The sequence below is a fragment of the Diabrotica virgifera genome, chromosome 1 (genome assembly GCF_917563875.1).
Source record: "Diabrotica virgifera virgifera chromosome 1, PGI_DIABVI_V3a".
Taxonomy (NCBI): Eukaryota; Metazoa; Arthropoda; class Insecta; order Coleoptera; family Chrysomelidae; genus Diabrotica; species Diabrotica virgifera.
This window is the reverse complement of record NC_065443.1, coordinates 108660678-108686956: the sequence shown is the minus strand read 5'-3', so window position 1 is coordinate 108686956 and position 26279 is coordinate 108660678. Positions and strand designations below refer to the sequence as shown.

Below are 26279 nucleotides of genomic sequence, written 5' to 3'. Positions count from 1 at the left end.
AAAGTAAATAGTTTAATAATTTTCCTCTAAACTATACAAATCACTTAGTTTCTTTTAGTCATAAATCATTCATTTGTACTATTCTCAAATTTCATTCGCGTTCGTATTACGAACGCATAGACGGGATTATGCTTTACTCTGTTGCTGACGTCATGCGCCAATCGGACGAGCTTACGTAACTAGAATATCAGGGTGTGCATATTTCCGGGTCCCGGTGAATTCGTATCTATTTTAATCCCCCATCCTAATTACAGGCCAACTGGCAACTCTGGTGCGCAGGTAATTTTTAGATAACCCATTAACTACCGGTGAATTGGTAACTTTCATTTTTTAAGTATTGTTGATAATCTAATATCGGTATTCCAGGTATTTAGCGCTGCACTCCTAGAAAATGGAAAAACACAGTAAGTGAAACCGATGACGAAACGAAACGCAAAAGAGAAACGCAAAAGAGAAAACTTGGATGATTGTTTTAATAGAAGTAAAATTACAAAACGGTCACCAAGCAAAGCAGGCAACGAAAACAAGGAAGACATGGAAAATGTTATGATGACAATGATGAAAGAGCTAATGAATAAAAATGATGAAATGCTTCAGAAAATAAAACAAATAAAGAAAGAACAACAACAAACCAATAAAGAGTTCATGGATGTAAAAGCAGAGAATCAAAAACTAAAAAAAGAAGTAAAACAGCTACATGAAAGAATGGAGCAACTGGAGAAATTTAGCAAAAAGAAAAGCTTGATCGTAACTGGGTTGAAAGTAGAAACAAATGATTATAAGAAATTAAAAGAAGAAATAGAAAATTTCATAGCCCAAGAGTTGCAAACACAAATAAAACTAAGAAGTGCAACAAAAATAGGAGAAACAGTATGCGCAATAGAAACAGAAACCCTCACGGATAAAATGGAAATCCTAAACAAGCAACGTAAACTAAAACAGCATAAAGATCGTGTCTATATAAACAACGATTGGACATCGAAAGAAAAAGAAATACAAAAGGAAATAACCAAAATAGCAAAGGACGAAGGAAGCAAAGGTAAGCAAACGAAAATCGGCTACAAGAAATTAATAGTGAATGGCAAAATCTGGATATGGGACAAAGAGAGAGAACAGCTGATAGAAAATTAAAAAAACTAATAAACGAAGAACAGCGGCTGAAATATGATATTGATATGGCAAAAAAGACTCGGCAATGCAAACGGTTAACGAAAACAAAATAACGCACACAAAATAAAGAAAGAATCTCGATAAGAAGAAAAGAACAAAACAGAATGGGATCTTGGAATATTAGAACCATGCTGACAGTAGGTAAGATGCAAGAAATAGCTCTTAAAATGAAAAAATACCAACTAGAAATCCTAGCCCTACAGGAAATACGATGGAAGAAAGAAGGAAAAATTGAGAAGAAAAACGTTAGCATGTATTATTCGGGAGAAAACAAACAGGGAACGAATGGTATGGCATTTATGGTGAACAAAAAAATAAGGGAAAAAGTGATACAATTCAAAGCAGTTAATGAAAGGATATCTTACATAAGAAAATAAACAAGCCAACGTCTCGATAGTCAATTGGTATGCACCCACCGAAGAAGCAAACCAAGAAGATAAGGCAGAATTCTACGACATCCTGGAAGAAACCTGTGAAAATATTCCGAGGAATGGCATATTAATAATATTGGGTGATTTCAATGCAAAGATCGGAAAGGAGGACTATAATCGTAATGTAGCTGCCAAAGAAACCATTCATGAAACTACGAACGATAATGGAGGAGAAATCTGAAACCTAGCAGCAGCAACAGACACATATATAGTTAGTACTGGGCATAAACATAAAAAAGAACACAAAATAACATGGATGATACCAGGAAGAATGGATGGAAACCAAATAGATCATACTTTAATTTCGAAAAAGTGGACACAAATAGTACAAGACGTAAGATCATATAGAGGGGCAAATGGAGGTACTGGCCACATATTGTTGACAGCAAAACTTAAGATGAAAATAATCAAAGCAAATAATCATAAGGAAGGAAAAAGGAGGAAATGGAATATAGCCAATCTGAAAACGCAAGAAACAAAGCAACAATATACAGAACAACTGAAACAGAAATTGGGTCAGTACGAGCACATAGAAATAGAAGGAGAATGGAAAAACATAAAGAACAGCATAATAGAGACAGCAGAACAAATAATAGGATTCCAAAAAAACAAAGAATCGAAAGAATGGTTTGATGAGGAGTGTCACTAAAAAAGTCAACTGAAGCACCTCGCAAGAAACAAATGGCTACAAAGTGCCGAACAGGAACAACTGGATTAATAGAAAAGAAAAACAAGAAGCATTGAAACTCTATAGAAGAAAGAAGAACACATGGATCTCTGAACAAATGCAATAATTAGAAACGAATAATAAAGACAACAAGAAATTATTCGAATAGATAAAACAACAATACAGTACTAAAAAATCTGCCACAAAAATAAACAAAAAAGATTGGGAAAAACATTTCACGGACCTATATAAAAACGACAACAAGGCATATTCAGAGGATGAGGATATAAGGGATAACAGAGATGAATAGGAAGGCTCACCTATTTATCAGGGATTCATGGAGGTATTATAACAACTAAAAGTAAACAAAACGCCAGGGCCAGATGAAATCAACAACGAACTGATCATCAACGGAGGAGAGGAGCTCACGAAGCGAATGCAGAAGTTAATGGTTACAATTTGGAAGGACGAAAGCATGCCCATAGAATGGAAAAACGGACACATCGCACCAATCTTTAAGAAAGGTGATCCAACTAAGTGCTGCAACTACAGACCAATTATGCTACTAAATACAACGTATAAGATATTGACCACAATTATAAGAAACCGACTAAATCAATACACAGAAAAAATTATAGGACCATACCAACAGGGTTTTAGAAAAGGAAGATCAACAATAGATGCAATACACGTACTGACACAAACAATTGAAAAAAGCTATGAACATGACATAGAATTACACATACTATTCATCGACTTCCAACAGGCCTTCGACAGCATATACAGACAACAATTATTAAAAGAAATGAAAAAAATGGAGATACCGGCAAAATTAATAAGACTAACTAGAATGACAATAAAAGACTCAACAGCAAAAGTTAAAACAAATGAGGGCGATACAAATGACATCAAAATAGAACTTGAAGTAAGACAAGGAGACAGTCTGTCAACGACACTATTTAATATCGCTCTAGAAGGAGTAATTAGGGACACAGGGCTGAAAAAGACAATTATTCAAAGCTCAACACAGATCATAGAATATGCAGATGACCTGGGACTGGTAGCACGAGATAAAAAAAAGACTAGAAGAGGCACTTTTAACCCTGGTAAGAGAAGCAAAGACGAGAGGATTAATAATCAATCAGAATAAAACAAAATATCTTATAAGCACACGAGACAATGTCAACAGAATAACAGAAATAAGGATAGGTGAAAATACATTCCAGAGAGTAGACTGCTTCAAATACCTGGGGGTGATGATGGACGGCAAAAACGGAAGGAGTATAGAGATAAACGAAAGAATTAAAGCAGGTAATAGAGTATATTGGAAATATCACCGACTACTCAAGGACAAAAACCTGAGCAAAAAAACAAAATCAAAAATATACACAGCAGCAATCAGATCAGTGATAGCCTATGGAGCAGAAGTAATGTGCCTTACGAAAAAAGACGAAGAAAAGTTAAGAACAATTGAGAGAAAAATTATGAGAAGAATACATGGCCCAGTAAAGACAGAAACAGGGGAATATAGAAAGCTGATGAACCATGAAATAATAAATATAAATAAAGGAGAAGATATAGTAAAATTCATTAAAGCATAAAGGCTCAGATGGTTTGGGCACACACAAAGAAGAGGGATAGAAGAACTGATCAGGAAGATAATGAACTGGAAACCAGTAAAAAATAGACCAAGAGTAAGACCAAAAATAAAATGGGAAGATCAACTGCTAGACGAAATATCAAAGATGGAAATTGCAAACTGGAGAGAAAAGATTCAGGACCGGAGAGAGTGGAAGAAGATAGTAGAGAAAGCAAAAAACATCACAACCTATGAACTACGACCTAAAGGAAAAGCGGACTAATTTACCGCGTGAAATGGACGAAAAGAGCTCATATTTGAGCGAACTATACTCTAACAAGAGTGAACGGTCCATATAATAATTCCAGGTATGTACCTGTATAAATTACCCTCCTTGAAGGTGGTGTAAAAGGTACTTATCATTTATGTATTGTCTTTTGGAAGGATTACTAGAGAAAATCCAAATAAATTTTGAAAAAATGGCTGAAATCGCTGAAATTCTTGTAACAGATTTCGTAATGAGTGAACATGAGTGTAAGTTATTGGTGGTAAATGATTTTAAATTTCACTTAAAGACAGTTCTAAAAAGTGGAAAACATGTATGGTACTGTTCTGCATCGGGTTGCCAGGACACCTGTTATACCGACGGTTAGTTTTTTTTAATACTTTGAGTAGTAACTATGTTGGTAATCAACAATTTGATGTCAGAAATGCACATTTTGCCATTTTTTGTCTACCAGTAAGAAGAAAAACATTCAAAACAAAATTTAAGATAACCGCATTATAGAGCATGTAAAACAATTTAAACAAGGTTTTATAAATTTAGCTATACTTAATTGTTTGCTTATAAAACTATAAATTAAGTCAGTTTAACGTTAATATAACTTATGTAAAAATACAACTTATATCTCGATATTACGTGAAATAGCTCAAAGAAATGAGTAAAAATACACGGTTTTTATGACACTCAGTGTAACTGCGTAACAATTGTTTTAGTTTCTATATGGACGGAATAACAAAATTTATGTAAATCTGACCAATTTAATTATTTATTGACAATTTAAATGAAGAATAGCCGATTTTAAGAATTTTCGTCTATAAGTTACAATATTTTACCAAAAAACTGAAAAAAGAACCGATTAGTTTATTGAAATAGCCTTAAAATGAGTTGAAGTAAAATATAATTGGAGCTTTGTTTATCAATAAACATTAATGAAAAGTATACATTTGCGATAGGCTCTGTGTTGGCTTAATCCCTTACTGTTCAAAATTTCTTACGTTTTAAGCTAACTACCTGAAGTACCTCTAAACCCTAAAAATGTCATCAAAACGATTATTTTGAAGCTCTTCCGACTGGATTAAAGAAGCTATTATCGATTCAAACAAAAGTTGTGTATTTTTAATTCTAAATTTCAACTATTTAATTAAAAATAAAGGGTTTCAGTTGAAAATTCAAAGTTGCTACACCCACCGCTTTCGCAGGCAGAATAAGAACCCTGCTATTGCATAAGTATATAGATTTTGAAAAACCATTAAAAAAGCATTCCAAAGTTTTTCGATATGACGTCTAGTTCTCGAGATATTTGACAATCGCCTTTCTGGACAGAGCCCTTAAATAATGTAAATATTCTTATTCAAGCTAGACATAAGCCGAGTGAGAGAGCTGACCGTGAAATTCATTTGTGATGTTTCCAAATTTACCGGATCTCGGGTTGTCTGCAAAATATATATTTAGCATATACACAACAGATCGCGCGCGCTGCCCTCTACAGCGGATTTAGTGGAACCACTGCAATATAAAATTCACCAAATGGGGTGCAAAATGAGGTCCAGACAAAAATCGATTTCCTTGTACCCCAACCATTGTTACATCGAGATGTCACTATATACACGTGAATACAAGGTGAGATCCAAAATCGGATCTTGCCTTGCAAAACGGATCTTATCTTGTATAGCTTATGATACAAACGGATCTCGCCTTGATATGAAGACATATATATATATATATATATATATATATATATATATATATATATATATATATATATATATATATATATATATAAAATCAAACAAATGAAATAGAGAATGTGGAAAAATCCCCTTACGAATAACTCACACATCCACTATTTCTGGCTGGGAAAAATTTTTCGAATAGAATCAAAGATCCAAACACCAGTTCTTAGAAATGTGTTTCGCCCTCTTCAACCTCCGTGGGCTCGTCGGTAAAGATGAGAGGTTGAATATCTTTAGACACATTCCATCAAAAAACAACATCCGAGACATAGACATAACAGGAGCGTAAATCTACGCCCAACCTGAAAATGACAGTCTCAAGTTTTAATTCCCTAATTACTTTAGAGTAAGTAAGATAATGTTTATGAAAAAACAAAAGATGTAGATCTTTGAAACACACTCAGTGATCAAAAGATCCACAGGTACTGGTTTAACGACCACTCGTACGAAATCAAACAAATGAAATAGAGAATGTGGAAAAATCCCCTTACGAATAACTCACACATCCACTATTTCTGGCTGGGAAAAATTTTTCGAATAGAATCAAAGATCCAAACACCAGTTCTTAGAAATGTGTTTCGCCCTCTTCAACCTCCGTGGGCTCGTCGGTAAAGATGAGAGGTTGAATATCTTTAGACACATTCCATCAAAAAACAACATCCGAGACATAGACATAACAGGAGCGTAAATCTACGCCCAACCTGAAAATGACAGTCTCAAGTTTTAATTCCCTAATTACTTTAGAGTAAGTAAGATAATGTTTATGAAAAAACAAAAGATGTAGATCTTTGAAACACACTCAGTGATCAAAAGATCCACAGGTACTGGTTTAACGACCACTCGTACGAAATCAAACAAATGAAATAGAGAATGTGGAAAAATCCCCTTACGAATAACTCACACATCCACTATTTCTGGCTGGGAAAAATTTTTCGAATAGAATCAAAGATCCAAACACCAGTTCTTAGAAATGTGTTTCGCCCTCTTCAACCTCCGTGGGCTCGTCGGTAAAGATGAGAGGTTGAATATCTTTTGAATATCAAACTGGTGTTTGGATCTTTGATTCTATTCGAAAAATTTTTCCCAGCCAGAAATAGTGGATGTGTGAGTTATTCGTAAGGGGATTTTTCCACATTCTCTATTTCATTTGTTTGATTTCGTACGAGTGGTCGTTAAACCAGTACCTGTGGATCTTTTGATCACTGAGTGTGTTTCAAAGATCTACATCTTTTGTTTTTTCATAAACATTATCTTACTTACTCTAAAGTAATTAGGGAATTAAAACTTGAGACTGTCATTTTCAGGTTGGGCGTAGATTTACGCTCCTGTTATGTCTATGTCTCGGATGTTGTTTTTTGATGGAATGTGTCTAAAGATATTCAACCTCTCATCTTTACCGACGAGCCCACGGAGGTTGAAGAGGGCGAAACACATTTCTAAGAACTGGTGTTTGGATCTTTGATTCTATTCGAAAAATTTTTCCCAGCCAGAAATAGTGGATGTGTGAGTTATTCGTAAGGGGATTTTTCCACATTCTCTATTTCATTTGTTTGATTTCGTACGAGTGGTCGTTAAACCAGTACCTGTGGATCTTTTGATCACTGAGTGTGTTTCAAAGATCTACATCTTTTGTTTTTTCATAAACATTATCTTACTTACTCTAAAGTAATTAGGGAATTAAAACTTGAGACTGTCATTTTCAGGTTGGGCGTAGATTTACGCTCCTGTTATGTCTATGTCTCGGATGTTGTTTTTTGATGGAATGTGTCTAAAGATATTCAACCTCTCATCTTTACCGACGAGCCCACGGAGGTTGAAGAGGGCGAAACACATTTCTAAGAACTGGTGTTTGGATCTTTGATTCTATTCGAAAAATTTTTCCCAGCCAGAAATAGTGGATGTGTGAGTTATTCGTAAGGGGATTTTTCCACATTCTCTATTTCATTTGTTTGATTTCGTACGAGTGGTCGTTAAACCAGTACCTGTGGATCTTTTGATCACTGAGTGTGTTTCAAAGATCTACATCTTTTGTTTTTTTATATATATATATATATATATATATATATATATATATATATATATATATACATATATATATATTTTTTACGTTCTTTGCACCCTAAACAGTGGTGGTCCAAAGTAAATTTTTGCATATTTTCTTTATTCATTTTTCTTTGGGTGGTTTCGGGGAAAACAGGGGGGTTCATTATACAAATTTGTAAATAACACTTGTACATGGGTAATAGCTGAAAGTTTTTTTCGCTAGCATAAGCGGTTCAGATGGTATAAAAAGGGTTCTTTTTTAAATATAACACCCTGTAATTAAAAAATGGGCAATTGCCCTTAAATATAACCTATACCCAAAAATCAGGCACTTAGGGTTAGGGAAAAATATTTTTTTTTAAATATCTTTTTTAAAAACTTGTCAATTTTGGGGCGCCACCCCCGTTAAACGGTGGGTGATAGACATATGCTGTCGCGGAATAAATTGTAGGAAATATAGTCCTGTTCATATTTCTATTAAGGAATTTTTTGGAAAAACGTACAGGAAGGGCTACGTTTCGCAAAAACCACAAAATACCCCCTGTAAAGGGATGAAAATGGGTGTTTCGGGGCGCAATATTTTTAGAAAAAGTTAGCCTCATTAAAAGAACCCCTTGGTATACCAGAAAAAAAATAAAACCGGACTTATGTCGAGTTCAACCTCTGTTTCCTACACTATTATAACATGAAACGGTTTCGTTCTTCACAATTTATTTGTTTCATATTTTATGTTTCACGTTTCTTTAATAGTAAAAAGCAATTAAAGAGCGGCGCCGCAGCAACGACCACGTCACTATCCATTTACGACTATACACATTTTATTTTTGTTTCATCGATTAGCATATCACATGAAACGGTTACTTTTTTTACAATTTATTTGTTTCATGTTTCACGTTTAATGTTTCACGTTTCATGTTTCTTTGATGTGCGGCCTGCCTAAGGAACGCACAATTTTCGGGGAAACCCTGTATTTAACATATACACCAATATATTTTTCACATTTTATTTGCATTGATACATACGTAACTTGAAAGCTTTAGCAACTAACTTCATCTTGTCGGTATGCGAGTACTTCGTACTGTCGATTCACTCTCGGCATTTTCCCAATCGCGCCTAAATAAGTATAACTTGAAAATAACAAAAACTTACTTTATGTCGTTGCAAACTCCTTTCGCGTCCAAATAATCCGTTACAAATATCACATTTGAAAATTTCATTATCTACATGAGTCTTTAAATGCTTAGTCATACGTGATGTTAAATATGTACTATAAGTACATTTATCGCAAGTATGAAGTGTATCAGACTCCACTGGATGCTTAATGAGTCTATGCTTTTTTAAATAACTGGAGTTATAAGTTGTAAAATTACATTCATTACAGTTATATTGTGGTCTATCTTCTTTACTCTTGTGGCTAAATACGTGACTATGGAAATTTTTACGTACTACTGTTGAATATTCACAAAGCTTGCATTTTAAAATGCGGTTATCCTAAAACAAAATAACCAATAAAATTAATCAAGTATTGAACCAATGAAATTTTTTGAATACATAATAATAGTCATTGGGCCCACATATAAACTTATTATTTATGACCACACCGTCGAAACTTTTTGTAGTTGTTATTTGGGTGGAGTCGGAAAAATTTTAGTCTAAGTGCTAGTGAACCCCCCGACTAACGGTCGTCCTGTAAGGCTAGAAATTCGTCTAGTGATAATTCATAGCACACCAAGGCTAAAAACCATGACCTGGCAGGCCTAAGCGGTGCACGTGTATCTACCAGGTGAATCGAAAAGTGCAAATTTAGGGGATAAAATAAACTTTCTCCTGTAAGGTTTAAATTTAAGTATGTGTTTGAGTAAGTCATTTAGAAGAAATGTGTACAATGACAGGCGATTCTGAAGAGCATAAGACTTTGCCAGGCGAGGGGAAAGATTAGGGGTTTTTCCTAAAATTATTCTTTTTGCATCGAACAAATTTTTTTTTTAGGTATTTTGAATCATTCCAAACAGAAAAGGTCTTTAGTGATTTTTCTCTTAAGTTAATAGTTTTTGTTATATAGGCGATTGAAAATTTTGAAAATTGCGAAATCGGCCATTTTTAACCCTAAATCGGACATTTATCTAAAAATTTCAATGTTGCCAAGGTATTCTTTAAACATTGATTGATGAAATCCCGAAGAGTTTTTTGCAATAAAATATCGAAAACCCCTTTGTTTTTTTAATTGCTAATCAAGCGGGCTGGACACTGTAGTATGAGGACGTTTGAGTTTGCATAAATTCATTATCTCGGGAATGGGCAAATTTCAAGAGAAATCCTCAGACAGGTCGATTTTTATTTTTGAATTAGGACTTTTTGGTATATATTTAATACTAGTGACGTCATGCATCTGGGCGTGATGACGTAATCGATGATTTCTTTAAATAAGAGTAGGGATTGTGTGATAGCTCATTTGAAAGGTTATTTAATTCTCTATTCAGTAATACAAACATTAATACAATTATTTATACAGGGTGTACAAAAAATTTTTTTCTTCTATTTGTCAAATTTAATAAAAGTTAATTTAATAAAAAATTTTTTTGTACACCCTGTATAAATAATTATGTTAATGTTAATTTAAAAAAATCATCGATTACGTCATCACGCTCAGATGGATGACGTCACTAGTATTATATATACATATATATATATATATATATATATATATATATATATATATATATATATAAAGAAAACTTGGTTTAATAATAGCTGACTCAATTTATCATATTAGCGTTACCTAAAGATGGAGTAGATGAGCTATTATTCACTTTTAACAGCTATGATCCTTATATAAAATTTACAGTTGAAATGGAAGATAATGATCTTTCTGTTCCATTCTTGGATACACGTCTCATTCGTTTACCTGATAATAAAATAGTCATTGATTGGTATAGGAAACCAATGAGCTCAGGAAGATACCTTAACTATATGTCGTACCCTAAATTTGCTACATTACCTTACATCAAAGAAATTACTCCAGCTTTAACCAGAATACTTAAGAATGTGACCGATATCAAAATTTCAAATAAAACAGTTCTAACCATCAGAAAAGTGTTCTCAAAATTGAAGGATAAACATCCAAAAGAATTGACAACAAACGTAATCTACAGTATCCCATGTGCAGATTGTGACAGAGAATATATCGGACAAAGTTCAAGATCGATAAAAGATCGAATTACTTCCCACAAAAGTGACAGTAGACTATATCCAGAAAGATGCACTCTTGCTACACATGTAAATGACAATAACCATACCATGGACTATAATTCATTTAAAATTTTAGATATAGAAAAAAATTATACTAAAAGAATCTTTTTGGAGATGGCTTTTATAGCACAATGTGATAATTGCATCAACAAAAAATCAGACATTAATCACCTGAGTGAAATATACTCTTATTTACTATTCTTAGACAAAAATAAAAATAAAAATAATCAAAATTTAACAGGTTTAGCTAATATCTCTCACTTAAATAATTAATAATATTGATTGCTGATAACCTATTTTAACTGTTTAACTTAATAGGATAATGACCAAAAAAATTTGACTGACAATTAACATAAAAGTAAATAAATAATGTCAAACCTTGTTTTCAATTCATTGTGTCAATATATAAATTTTATCTATCATCATGTATATTTTAAATTATGGACTTTTGTGATATGTTATTTCTGTATTTTATTTTTTTATCATTTTATTTATATTTGCTTCTTTTAAAACATCGTGACAACAATTCTCACTTAGTAAATATACTGCTAATTCATCTTATGTACCTACCTAATAACCAACATTGTAGCTTTCCCTGATGATGCCCATGAAAATGGGCGAAATATATTGGAATAAGTAAAAAGAGTACACTTTGTCCATATTCAGCTGGTTACCCAATTATTTTCTCCTCCTTAAACAATATATATATATATATATATATATATATATATATATATATATATATATATATATATATATATATATATATATATACATATATATGAGACTGTCATTGTCGGACTTGCCGTAGATTTACGCACCTTCTATGTCTAGGTCTCGAATGTTGTTTTTTGATTGGAATGTGTCTAAAGATATTCAACCTCTCATCTTTATTGATAAGCCCAGAGAGGTTGAAGAGGGCGAAACACATTTCTAAGAACTGGTGTTTGGATCTTTGATTCTATTCAAAAAATTTTTCCCAACCCGAAATGGTGGATGTGTGAATTGTTCGTAAGGGGATTTTTCCACATTCTCTATTTCATCTGTTTTATATATATATATATATATATATATATATATATATATATATATATATATATATATATATATATACAGGGTGCGCCAAACCTCTGGTCTTCTTTGATTACGGCTAAACTATGAGATATACAAAAAAATGTTTATAACAAAACTAATGTGTATCAAAGAGGTCTATAATTTAAAATTATTTTCAATTATACAGGGTGAGTCAGAACGACGGTATGAACCAAAGTTGTATTTTTTTAAATGGAACACCCTGTATATTAAATCATTTTTAAATATATCATTTAAAAATATGAAAAATTTGTATAAGGTCTTACAGGCCTAAAGTTAATAATTTTCGAAATATTTACATTTTTATTGAGAAAAATGGTAATATTTAAAGGGTTGTGGATTATGTTTCCAAGGAAATAAAAATTTAGGTGATAGGTCAAAGTTTTTAAAATATAGTGTTATTTTTAAATAATTTAATATTTTTTACTTTTAGCCATCAAATATACAGTGTGATCACTATTTGCAAATACAAAATTTTCTCATTTTTTTTTAAATGGGACACCCTATATATTAGTTTTGCATTTTGTAGTAAATATTACAACCTTTCTTTTGGTATAAGGTTATATGTACCTAGCATGTTTTGTTTTGTAGATAATTTTAAAAAACTATAAATTTTACGTTTTTGCGGATTTTTTATTTAAAATTTTTTTTTCAAAAGAAAATAATTATAATCTGGTTTTAGAAACATACACTAAAATATAAAATATGAAAATAAAAACGTAATTAAAGATTAAAATAAATCGTATGCTAGTACAATTCAATTGAATTTAATAACTTTAAATTATTTTACAAAAAATATTTTACCATATTAATGAATGCATAAATTAGTTACTAAATTAAATAAACAACCGAATTTTAAATCAACCGTAGTAATTCTTCTACCGCAGCAACTTTTCTGTACCAAATTAATTGTTAGTTATATTGTATTTACGAGTAAGATCAGTTAATAACTTTTTAATTTACCTACATCTTGAGAACGTATAAAGTATGCTTTGAAACAAATGAACGTTATGGAAGTATATTAAGAAGTAAATAGTATTTATGTACCTACTCGTGTCACAAAAGCTGGTAATAATTTCTAATGGTTTCGCCCAAAACAAATGTCATATCCAAAAATTTTTCGGTTAAAAAATTAAAATTTAAAATATAAAAAATTGTTACAAAAATTTCAACTACAAAAGTATTACCAGCTTTTGTGACACCAGTAAATACTATTTATATTAATAAATAATTTGGCTGATACATTTAACATTCATTTGTTTCAAAGCATACTTTATAATAATTTTTATATTCTCAAGATGTATGTATAAGTAAATTTAAAAGGTAAATTAAAAGTTTAACCAAATACAATTTAACTAACAATTAATTTGGTACAGGAAAGTAGCTGTAGTAGAAAAATTACTACGGTTGATTTAAAATTTGGCTGTTTATTTAATTTAGTAACTAATTTATGCATTCATTAATATGGTAAAATATTTTTTGTAAAATAATTTAAAGTTATTAAATTCAATTGAATTGTACTAGCATACGATTTATTTTAATCTTTATTTACGTTTTTATTTTCATATTTTATATTTTAGTGTATGTTTCTAAAACCAGATTATAATTATTTTTTTTGCAAAAAAATTTTTAAATAAAAAATCCGCAAAAACGTAAAATCTATAGTTTTTTAAAAATATCTACAAAACGAAACATGCTAGGTACATACAACCTTATACCAAAAGAAAGTTTGTAATATTTACTACAAAACGCAAAATTAATATACAGGGTGTCCCATTTAAAAAAAAATGAGAAAATTTTGTATTTGCAAATAGTGATCACACTGTATATTTTATGGCTAAAAGTAAAAAATATTAAATTATTTAAAAATAACACTATATTTTAAAAACTTTGACCTATCACCTAAATTTTTATTTCCTTGGAAACATAATCCACAGCCCTATAAATATTACCATTTTTCTCAATAAAAATGTAAATATTTCGAAAATTATTAACTTTAGGCCTATAAGACCTTATACAAATTTTTCATATTTTTAAATAATATATTCAAAAATGATTTAATATACAGGGTGTTCCATTTAAAAAAATACAACTTTGGTTCATACCGTCCGTTCTGACTCACCCTGTATAATTGAAAATAATTTTAAATTATAGACCTCTTTGATACACATTAGTTTTGTTATAAACATTTTTTTGTATATCTCATAGTTTAGCCGTAATCAAAGAAGACCAGAGGTTTGGCGCACCCTGTATACAGTGCTAGTCAAAAGTCCGTACCCCCCTCTTATCTTTTGAACGGTTATACCTATAATAGTGAAATTTGGAGGGAGGAAATAAACGGACATAAGCTTCTTAACTATTCATGACAGGTGACGTAATAGTGACAGATGGCGTTACAGAGCCACTGTGACCGATAATTTTAAATGGAACCTTATGGCAAGTGATACCTCGTTTGAAAGGTACTCAAAATACCTATTCAGTCATACTAATTTTTTTGGGTTTAAGTGGATTTTGATTTTGGTGAATAAATTAAATAAATATAATATTGTAGATTCGCATTTAATTAATAAAAATTCAAATGTCCGCCTATGGTTTTTTTTTGTCAAAAAAGTTGACGTTTTTCAATTCTCTAGTAGTTTTACGACAACATCAACCTTTTTGACAAGTAATCATAGGCGAAATTTAGAATTTTTATTAATTAAATGCGAAAGTACAATTTTATATTTATTTCATTTATTCATCAAAATTAGCTTAAACTCAAACAAAATTAGTATGTCTGAATAGGCATTTTCAATACCTTTCAAACGATGTATCACTTGTCATAAGGTCTCATTTAAAATTATCTGTCAGAGTGGCGCTGTAAAGTCATCTGTCACTATTACGTCACGTCACCTGTCATGACTAGTTAAGAAGCTTACGTCCGTTTATTTCTTCCCTCCAAATTTCACTATTATAGGTATAACCGTTCAAAAGATACGAGGGGGGGTACGGACTTTTGACTAGCACTGTATATATATATATATATATATATATATATATATATATATATATATATATATATATATATATATATATATATATATATATATATATACAGAACTGGATTCGAAATCCGATGTATTTATCGACCGTGCAAGTATATTCTATAACACTATAAAACAGTGTTGAAATTATCGGGAAATGCGGTCTGTGGCTTAGATTGAAACTACATTTAATTCTGTTGAATTCGATATTTCGATGAGTATTTATTAATTTTTCATCTTCATCAGGAACAAACTACAAAATTAACTAACAGTTAGGTACAAACATAATATTACAATGATATAACTTACGAATTGTTGTAGGTATGTTATATAAAGCAATTTAACTTAAAGCTATGCATGTCGTTTCACGAGAACGTCGAGGGCGGCACTGAATCAGGTATCTTTTCTCACATGTGTTAAGGGCCAAAAGTTCCAATATCGAGCCATCTGTTTAATATTCTGCTATTTTTAGAATTTTAAAACATTGCAGTAAATTTCGCTTAATCTACTTGTGTCTGATTTGTAATTAATTGAACGTTTATTACTGTTTATGTGGTACATCTCGAGGAACAATCTTTTCTTATAATTGCTTTCTGAATCTAGGATCTTGATATCTGACAAATTAAATTGGTGTCCTGTTGTTATGGAATGGTGTGCTGCTGCACAAGTATTTTTGTGTGTTTTGCAATCACTTTTGTGCTGCGTTATTCTTTGTTTCAACCATTGCGATGTTTGTCCTATATACTGCCCATCACATTCGAGACAAGAAAGTTGATAGATGATATGACTCTGATTTAGAAGCGGTGTCTGGTCTTTAAGCTTCGAGAATAAGCTATAGTTGGATATGCTATTGTATTTCGCTATTTTGATTTTCGGAATTCCGTTCAGCAGCTTGATTATATTGTTGGTTAAGCCATTTATGAAGGGCAACTTTTTGTACATCACGGGATCTGATGGTCTGTTGTCACGTTGCCCGTCGTATAAGTCTGAGTTATATATCAGTTGCTTAAGAATTTTACTTGGATAGCCGTTGTTCAAGAATATGTTATAGAGTATTTTTAAATTCTTTTGTGTGAACAGGTCATTGCTGATGTGTAAAATTCTGTTTTTCATTGCCACAACAGTGTTGTGTTTTTGGCTTTTAGAGTGCTGAGAGAAATAATTTATATATCTTCCAGAGTCAGTTGGTTTCTGATACCAATCCAAAATTATCTTGTTCTCTGTGGTTCTTATCACCTTAGTGTCTAAAAAGGGCACACTTTGTTCTTTCTCCTCCTCAACGGTAAATTGTAGGTGTTTGTTAAATCCATTGAAGAGGTCCAGTGTAGTTTGAATAGAATCCTCGGGGATCGCACTTATCACATCATCCACATATTTGTATATGAACGGTAACTTGAACGGTAGTCGTGGAATTACTATATCAAATAGATGATCTAAAACTATGGTGGCTAGAATGGGGCTGATAGGAGAGCCCATGGGAGTGCCAAAAATCTGTGAGTAAAAAGTTCCCCCGAAAGAAAAGTAAACATTAGAAAAAATAAAATCGATTAGTTTGAAGAAGTTATTCTTACTTAGTGTGGTGTTGGGTTCAATTAAGTGCCAATTTTGCTCTAAAATTTCAATGATCAAGTTGAGAGGAATATTCGTGAAAAGCGATACCGCATCTAAGGATATAAGTACATAGGTTTGAGGAATTGTAACATTCTTAATTAGTTCTACAAACGTAAATGTATCTTTCACATTATAATTAGTTTGATATTCAAAACTCTCAAGGGTTAAAAATGGTCGATTTCGCAATTTTCAAAATTTTCAATCGCTTATATAACAAAAACTATTAACTTAAGAGAAACATCACTAAAGACCTTTTCTGTTTGGAATGATTTAGAAAACTTAAAAAAAATTTGTTCGATGCAAAAAAAATAAATTTAGGAAAAACCCCTAATCTTTCCCCTCGCCTGGCAAGATCTTATGCTCTTCAGAATCGCCTGTCATTGTACACATTTCTTTTAAATGACTTACTCAAACACATACTTAAATTTAAATCTTACAGGAGAAAGTTTATTTTACCCTCTAAATTTGCACTTTTCGATTCACCTGGTAGATACACGTGCATCGCTGAGGCCTGCCAGGTCATGGTTTTTAGCCTTGGTGTGCTATGAATTATCACTAGAAAAATTTCTAGCCTTACAGGACGACCGTTAGTCGAAGGGTTCACTAGCTCTTAGACTATTTGGAGCTTGGCGCATTATGGTAGTGGGACGTTTGTCTGTGAAGTTGTCAATTTTATGAAAGAAAAAAATTTATAATCACATTGGTCATTTTATTTTAATCAATGGTTTTTATCAAATAAACAGCAAAAACAATTTTGTCGGACAAAAATATTCGGCCATATGACGCGTCGGACACGCTAAATATGTCAAATATGAAAATAATAAATGTATTACCACATGGCTAATTTTAACAGAATCTACCATAAAACTTTTTTACAATAATGTGGTAACCTTGTCGGACAATTTTCACGGGGCATATGTGCAGTCGGATGCACCGAAGATGTCAATTTCCTGGAATTTTTTTATTTATTACCACAGATGTCATTTTTATTTTGTACTGTTTTTTGTCACTTGTCACTTTGTGACACTTGTCGAGCAAAAATAATGGGTCCAAAATGTTCAAAAAATTTTCCCTCTTGTCGGATTTTTTTTTTAAATTCGAGAAAAAACTACAGAACGATGTTTGTCATTGTTCAAGGAGTATGTACACAAATTTTCAGATCAATATTTTTCCAAAATTTTCCCTCTTGTCGGAAATTTTTTTGGAAAATTTTGGGTACAACTCTACCTCACACCCTTTTAAATTTTGTACTTAGTGTGTGTACCAATTTTCAGCTAAATCGATTCAAAAGTAACCGAGAAAAACTGTTTTAAAATTTTTTTTTACAGTGCTTCCTCTTAAGGACGTCGATAACCTAAAAGAATTAAGTTTTTTGTTCGTTCGTCTTAACATTTTTGTCAGACAATTACATTTTTTGTTTGAGAGTATAATTACTTGTAACCTGCTAATTTTGTCGGAAAAATGGTTGTGAAGATAAGGGAGGCACGAACCCAGCATAGTTTGAAAGTAGATTTTACTAATAAAAATTAAATTTTTTGTCCGACTGTCGATTTGCCCCAATATTTTTGTCGGACACAGATTTTTTGATTTAGAATATTATAATTACTTATAACCTCCTGTTTTTGTCGAAAAAATGGTTATAAATAAAAAAATTTCAGAAAATTGACTTCTTCGGCGCATCCGATGCGCATAAGCCCCTTGAAAATTGTCCGACAAGGTTACCACATTATTGTAAAAAGGTTTTATTGTAGATTCTGTTAAAATTAGCCATGTGGTAATTAATTTATTATTTGCATAAATTTGACATATTTAGCATATCCGACGCATCATATGGCAGAATATTTTTGTCCGATAAAATTGTTTTCGCTGTTTATATGATAAAAACTATTGATTAAAATAAAATGACCAATTGTGGTTGAAAATTTTTTTCTTACATAAAATTGACAATTTCGTGACAGTTTGACAGACAAACCCCCTACTATCATAATGCGCCAAGCTCCAAATTTGTCCGACTCCACCCAAATAACAAGTACAAAAAGTTTCGACGGTGTGGTCATAAATAATAATTTTATATGTAGGCCCAAGGACTATAATAATAGTCTCCTGTTTTATACCACTAAGGCGGCTTTGGAAGCTAGGACAAATAATCCCGGACAAAAAATCCTCACAAATTCCCAGACAAAAAATCCCCGGACAAAATCCCCACAAATTTTTTTGGACAAAATATCAAATATCTCCACAAAAAATCCTGGACAAAATATCCCCAAGAAATATTTGCTGCCGAATAGTTCTCTAAAAGTTTTCCCGTGAATGCAATCGACGCAAATGTTTTTCAGCCTCAGTGCATGAGAGAAGAACGACATTCTTCGAAAATAATATTGGATATGACTATATGACAGATGCGTGTAGGTATTGTCCTTTTCATGATCATTTTTCAGTGCGTAACAAATGATAGGAAAAAGGGTAAGTCCGTGATAATACACATTTATGACATTTATTGTAACATGACATTTTAGTTAAATCTGACAGTTGTCACATTTTATTTTCAATTTGGAATAAAAACAAATCAAATGTGTTTCTTGCATTTATAAAATGGTATTTTCTTTGATTTGTATAGTCTTATAAATTATACAGATTATATTTGTAATATTATTATCTAATTAAAAAAAAATTATTTTTTTATTATGGCGCCATCTATCGACAACTAGAATAACTAGAATAAATGTTATAAAAATGTCACCGACGAAATGTAATCACCGACGTGCCTTTTTTTCTGTCACATACAATTTAATGCGTTAGAAAGAAATCGAAAAACTGTGACGCACTGAAAGATGATCATGAGAAATACGTTAATGCATGATAACGCACGTCCTCATGTCGCTAGAATAGTGAATATTTACCTTAAGGGGGTAGGCGCAAAATTTTGGCTCCAATGCTATTTAAATGCATTCATTTATTCGAATCCTGAGAAAACTAATAAATATTTTTGAAAAATTTGAACGCAGAATGAAAAATTACGTTATTACCGAGGGCCGAAAGTTCCTAAACAAACTTAATGTTTAATTTAACCCGGGAACAGTCGCGCTCACTTCTGTCACGTAAGGAGTCGCGCTATTAGATTAAATCTAACAATACGAATTCAAAACTTTCTATTTTATCATATTTTTATTTACTTCTTATGTTAAAAATATCTACTTCTAACAATTTTAAAGCTAATTGGTTCTCACCAAAGCCATAAATTCCACAAGAAAAAATAAAAAGAATTTCATTTTTTTTAAATACCTACGCATTACTTTAACCTTCCTCGAGGCACTTACAAGTGGAAAGTTATGTTGCAAAACTTTTCATTAAGTTATCACGGAAAAGGATAAAATGTTAAATTTTTTTCTAACGGTGCGACTGCTCCCGAGTTAATAAGTTACAAGGGTGAAAAAAACGAGAAAATTTAGTGTGATTTTTAATTTCAAATATTTCATTCAAAAAAAACTTATTATTTATTCTAAAAGACTTTCGGCTCTCGCTAATAATGTAGTCTTTCATTCTGCATTTAAATTTTTCAAAATATTTTGACAAAAGTTTGACAATTTATAACTTTTTATTTTTAGTGAGATTTTCAACATTCTTTCATCAGTAGGTATGTACATGTATTGTCGTTTTTTATTATTCCGGTAACAAAATTTTTTTGCTTAGATGGCATTATACGAGGATGAATGAAACCGTTGTATTTTCTCCAACTTTAAAAAATTCTGTGGAAAAATTGGAGGGCTGATTTTATTTCATACTCCTTTTGAATTATCCTGGAGGTATTACTAAGGTTTTGTTTTTTGAATTATCCAAATATCTCTTTTCTTGTAAGAGCTGTAAATAAAAACACTCCTTTGAAGGTTTATTTAATTAAAAATATCAAACGCGCTAAAATTAACAAAACAAAATTAACAACAAAACCATTCAATAGCGGGTATGTCCACCTCTTGCAGCAACGACTGCTCGCAATCTGTTTGGCATCGAATAAAGATGTGTTATCCTTGCCTGGGGAATAGCCCGATATTCCTTCCTCTACCAGGGCCATAACTGTACAAAATTTTCTGGAGGCCTGGGATGACGGCGAATACCTTTTTTTATTAATTCATCCCATAAATGCTCAAAAGGATTGAGATCTGGGCTGCATACGGGCCATTCTAATCTTTTCAATCCAACCTCTATTTTATGAGTCAATCAGTGTTTTTATTTACAAAAAAGGGTACAGCTCTTACAAGAAAAGAGATATTCGGGTAATTCAAAAAACAAAATTTTAGTGATGCCTCCGGGATAATGACAGGACTATGAAACAAAATCAGCTCTTCCATTTTACCACAGAATTTTTTAAAATTAGGAGAAAACACGACGCTTCCATTCACCCCTGTATAATGCCATGCAAGCAAAAAAATTTTTTGTAACCGGAATAATACCAAACGATATCAATACACGTAGCTACAAACTGGTGCAAAAATCTTGAAAATAGGAGCACAAATAATAAAGTTATAAATTGTCAAACTTAATCAAAAATTTTGTGGCGGTGGTGTGGTGGCGGAATTTTGTGCCGGTGACTGTATAAGAAGTATTCACTTCTGTCGGCACAGCGCAAGTGCCGCGAACTCTTTTTTATTTTTAAAATAGAAAATATGTTTTACTGTAAAACTTACCATTACGTATTTTTTACCTGGATGTTCTCTTATAACATGGTTATCTAAACCTTGCCTCCTTCTAAAAACTTTTGAACAAAATGGACATTTCATCGTATACCTACAATACCGATTCACATGTTTGTACACTTCTCGTAGGTTGCAGGTTTTTTTGTTACATGCTGTACATTTATACGGAGTATCTTCTGTTACTTGTTTTTCAACAAGTATCATTCTTTCGTGATTTGAATGAATTTTATCTGGCCAGTATCTATTGCATAAGTCACATTTTATATCATTATCTAAAATTACAATAATGATTCAGTCAATTTATACTCTAAGAGCTCCCTAGTGGGAAAGTTTTGGGGTAGTTCTGATTCCTCTCATATATGGATTTTGGGCTGCTGAATCCGAATATGAGGTTTGTGGACAAAATTTCTTGCCGGAACATTGAAAAAATCGCGAGAAAATCGACAAATTTCAGCTTTTTTCCGCAAATCTCGAAAAGTATTAACTTTTAGTAAATGGTCTGTCAACAGAAATTAAAGTACTTAAAACTATCTACAAATATCAATATTTACTTTTTTTTCAGACGAACCTTTCGGACTAAATTGTAAGTTGAAAATTGCCAATTTTTAACGGTCTTGGCGAAACCCACTTTTTACATTCCAAAACTTTAGTTTTTATTAGAATGCTGTCATTTGATAAATTTCTCCTAGTTTTCTGTACAAATAATAAATGTTAGTTCATAATATGAATATGGTATGTCTCTTCTCACAGCTGCCATGAATCCATTCCATCCTAAAATACCGAGAATGTCTCTTCTTTTCCCCTAGAGCCACAGAAGATCAGGCACAGATGGAGTCACAGTTTCAGTTGGTGTGAAAATTCCCTTCGGATCTTGATTTCGGATAAACCTTGAGGTTTTGTCCTTTCAAAATGTATTAGTTGAACAGCTCTCTGACTTCCATAAACCTCAGGTGCTGGTTTAGTTTTTAGCCGAGGAATGGATTGGTTAGGAGCTATTGCACGTTTTGGTGCAATACAAGAAATGCCACCCATGACGTAAAAAGTGTGGTATCCGTCGATTGTATGTACGTTAATCCTTTCTGTCCCAATGCTGCATATATATGTAATATGTTTTTGAAAAAGTGGGTCTGTATTCCCAGCCACCGTATATATACGTTCAAGGTATCTGCTAGAAGGTGAAGCGTTTGTAGCCATAGAAAAGACCAGAAAAAAAAGAAGCGAATCGAGTAACATGTGTGCAAGATACGGAGTCGACCTTTGCGTAGTGTCATGTTTTGAGGAATACCACACAAAAGAAACCTTTTAATGTTAATTTACATTACATTATTTTTTTAAGTTAGTTATATTTTTTCAAGTTGGTTTTGCTCTCTGATGAGTACTTTTGAAAAGAAAACGTTTAAGTTGGTCAAAAAAACTCATTAAAAAACATGTTTTGGTCATTTATTTGTTTATTTATATGCGACGAATTATACCTATATAAGGCAATGGGACTCTAAGCCAGAAAAAACCTTTGGGATTGAGGGACCAACATGCAAATTAAGGCCTGGCATAGAAAGGGTTAAAATCAGCGTTTTCGTACACCTGTTGTGTAAAGCACGGCTGGTCAATTTTCTGCGGATCGCCTGCGACTGCTGACACTTCCAGATAAGCAACACGCTTGCTCAAAGTCTTGTAGCGGCAGTAAGGCCCAGATAGTTGGTCTCACCATTCCTTGCAGGGTTGGCCGTTTTCTCCACAAAAAGTACGGCTCAAGAAAATAGGTTGATGTAGTTTCCTCTTTGGGGTTTTGTTCATCCTATACAGAAGCTGTTCGCCTGGAAGTGTCAGCATTTGCAGGCGATCCGCAGAAAACTGACCTGCCGTGCTTTACACAGCAGGTGTACGATAACGCTGATTTTAACGTACATACAATCGACGAATACCACACTTTTCACGTCATATGTGGCATTTCTTGTATTGCAACAAAACATGCAGTAGCTCCTAAGCAATCCATTCCTCGGACAAAAAAGAAACCCGCGCCTGAGGTTTACCGAAGTCAGGGAGATGTCCAACTAATTCATTTTAAAAGGACAAAACCTCAATGTTTATCAGAAATCAAGATAACAGATCCGAAGGAAATGTTCACACCAACTGAAACTGTGACTCCATCTGTGCCTGATCTTCTGTGGCTCTAAGGAAAAAGCAGAGACATTCCCGGCCTCTTAGGACGGAATGGACTCATGGAAGCTGTCACAAGAGACATACCATACCTATGAACTAACATTTATTATTTGTACAGAAAACTAGGAGAAATTTATCAAATGACAGCATTGTAAAAATAATAATAATAATAATAATATCGTATGGCATTTTTGCCGGGGAGATCCTTTCGGATAGTTCCAGCGCCAATTACATCTTTAACCCTGTTTCAAGTAACTAGTGTCGATGTACACTAGCCCAGGGGGACCGACGGCTTAACGTACTCTCCGAGGCACGGTGAGACGGCTCGTGTCATTATTGGAAATGAAAATGGTTTGTCTTTGGCAGGGATCGAACCCACGTCTACTGGCGTATGAGGCCAGCGTTTATGCCGTTACCCACGGCCGCTCACCGTAAAAATAAAGTAAACTATTCACTAAACTATTCACTATTGTAAAAATAAAGTTTTGGAATGTAAAAAGTGGGTTTTGCAGAGACCGTTAAAAATTGGCAATTTTAAACTTGTACTTTAGACCGAACGGTTCGTCTGAAAATAAAAGTAAATATTGATATTTGTAGATAATTTTAAGTACTTTAATTTCTGTTGACAGACCATTTACTTCAAGTTAATAGTTTTCGAGATTTGAGCAACAAAGCGGAAAAAAAGCTGAAAGTTTTCGCTTTTTTCGCGATTTTTTCAATGTTCCGGCAAGAAATTTTGTCCGCAAACCTCATATTCGGATTCAGCAGCCCAAAATCCATATATAATGAAAGAAATCAGAACTACCCCAAAACTTTCCTAGTCAAAACACAATTTTATTGAATCATAATAGTCCATTTATAGACCACTCATCAGCGGTGAAAAACTGTAAAACCGTAGAATTTTGAGAACCAACACCCATTTTAATGAAAATTTGGATTTAAGCTCGGTTGACCCTCTTCTTCAAAATCTACCCTATGCTATACCGGGCTTTTGCCCTGGGTGTGAAAACAACCCCGTCTAGGGGATGAAAATTTTTTCAATCAAAATAACTATGGAAGTCGGTATATTCACTAATTCTGAGTAAATTTTGATCCATAATTTTTTTTTTGTAAAGTTAATATTTTCCAAGTTATTAGTGATTGAAAGTATTCATTTTTTATTGAAAAAACTCACGTTTTATAACGGTTTTTCATAAATAACAGAACCTCGAAATGGAGAACCTTCAATCTCAAATAACTCGAATGTGGTGCGATTTTTTGGGAAAACCTAACAAACATCTTTTAAAGCTTATTAAAAACCTTTCAAATGAGCTCCAATAAAAGTTTTTTGCATAAGAACTGACAGACTTATGACGACAATAAAGTCATGGCTCACTGCTTTTTTTTAAATGTAACGATTAAACCCTAGTCATTACAATCCTAATAGAAATAAACAGCTTCCCACTTGAAATTAACTTTATTTAGGTATAATTGATACGATCTATTGGGACCGTGCAAGTTCGGCAAAGCGACACCTGGTTTCTACGCTCAGCAACAATTTTCGCACTTTTAATTATATTGGCCAATTATATTAGTCCTGATGACTGGATAATAATTGTCAAGGCCATAGTCCAAAAAAATAATAAGTAGAAAAAATAAGATTCAGGTTATGTTATTAAAACGTAAACAATTGTATGTAGTAAATAAAATTAGTTAAAATGCAGTACTGCAAGCAAAATAAAATTAATTAAATTTACCTTTATATAATAATTGCATATCATATCAATATTGTGGAGCAATATATAATTTTTCTTCTTCAATTACAGTAGGTATGAAATATACGTCAATTTGACAATTTCAATTGACAATATGAATTATTTAAGAAAGTTGCAATATTTCTCCGCTCTTCGCGCACGATCGTTTAACGTATCCCTTCCAAGTACTTGCACACCGCGAATATGATTTGGTTTGGAATGCTTAGTTTAGAAAAAATAGTTGATTAAACCGAAAATGACATTTTTATCATTTTTACAAAAAAGTGCATTTTTCTTAAATAAATCTAAAAGTATTCATAATACAGTACATAAATCATTCAGCTGGACATAGGGAACATACATTGTATATATTTAGATACATACGTACATACATTGCATTATATTGAGATCATTGTGGCAACTGAGCTCTCTCGATGACAATATGGTTGTTAGCATTAAGGGGAATTAACCTCAAAATTGACAACTCATTTCGACTGATACAAATAAACGTCAAAATATGACAATATAGTAGCTAAATATTTTTGGCCTAAGGGAATGGGAAAACTGTTTAGTTTTGAAATAAAAAATATTTTAAAAATTAGGTAAAGTAAACTTTGTTTTTGATTTATTTATGCCTTGCTTCAAAACCAACTCCTTCTATTCGTTGTAACAGCTCTATCGCACCAAAAACTCATAGTCGAACAGAAGCTTCAACTAACACAGGTTAGCGCAGTTGCCACAATTCTCTCAATGTATATTCCCTATGTCCAGCTGAACGATTTACGTACTGTATAAAAAAACGTTTCCAATATTA

The 26279-nt window shown here is 32.4% G+C and overlaps 1 protein-coding gene across 4 annotated transcripts in view; it reads right to left on the bottom strand.

Moving 5' to 3' along the window:
* LOC114326938 (zinc finger protein 845-like) overlaps positions 1–26279 on the bottom strand; it is a 99859-nt gene that overhangs the window by 36112 nt on the left and 37468 nt on the right. For all 4 annotated transcript variants that reach the window (XM_050658449.1, XM_050658439.1, XM_050658440.1 and 1 more), the window contains 2 exons: positions 21564–21844; positions 9056–9397 (listed from right to left, as the gene is read on the bottom strand). In XM_050658449.1, the coding sequence (XP_050514406.1) occupies positions 9056–9397; positions 21564–21844 (623 nt within the window). The remainder of the gene's footprint in view (positions 1–9055; positions 9398–21563; positions 21845–26279) is intronic.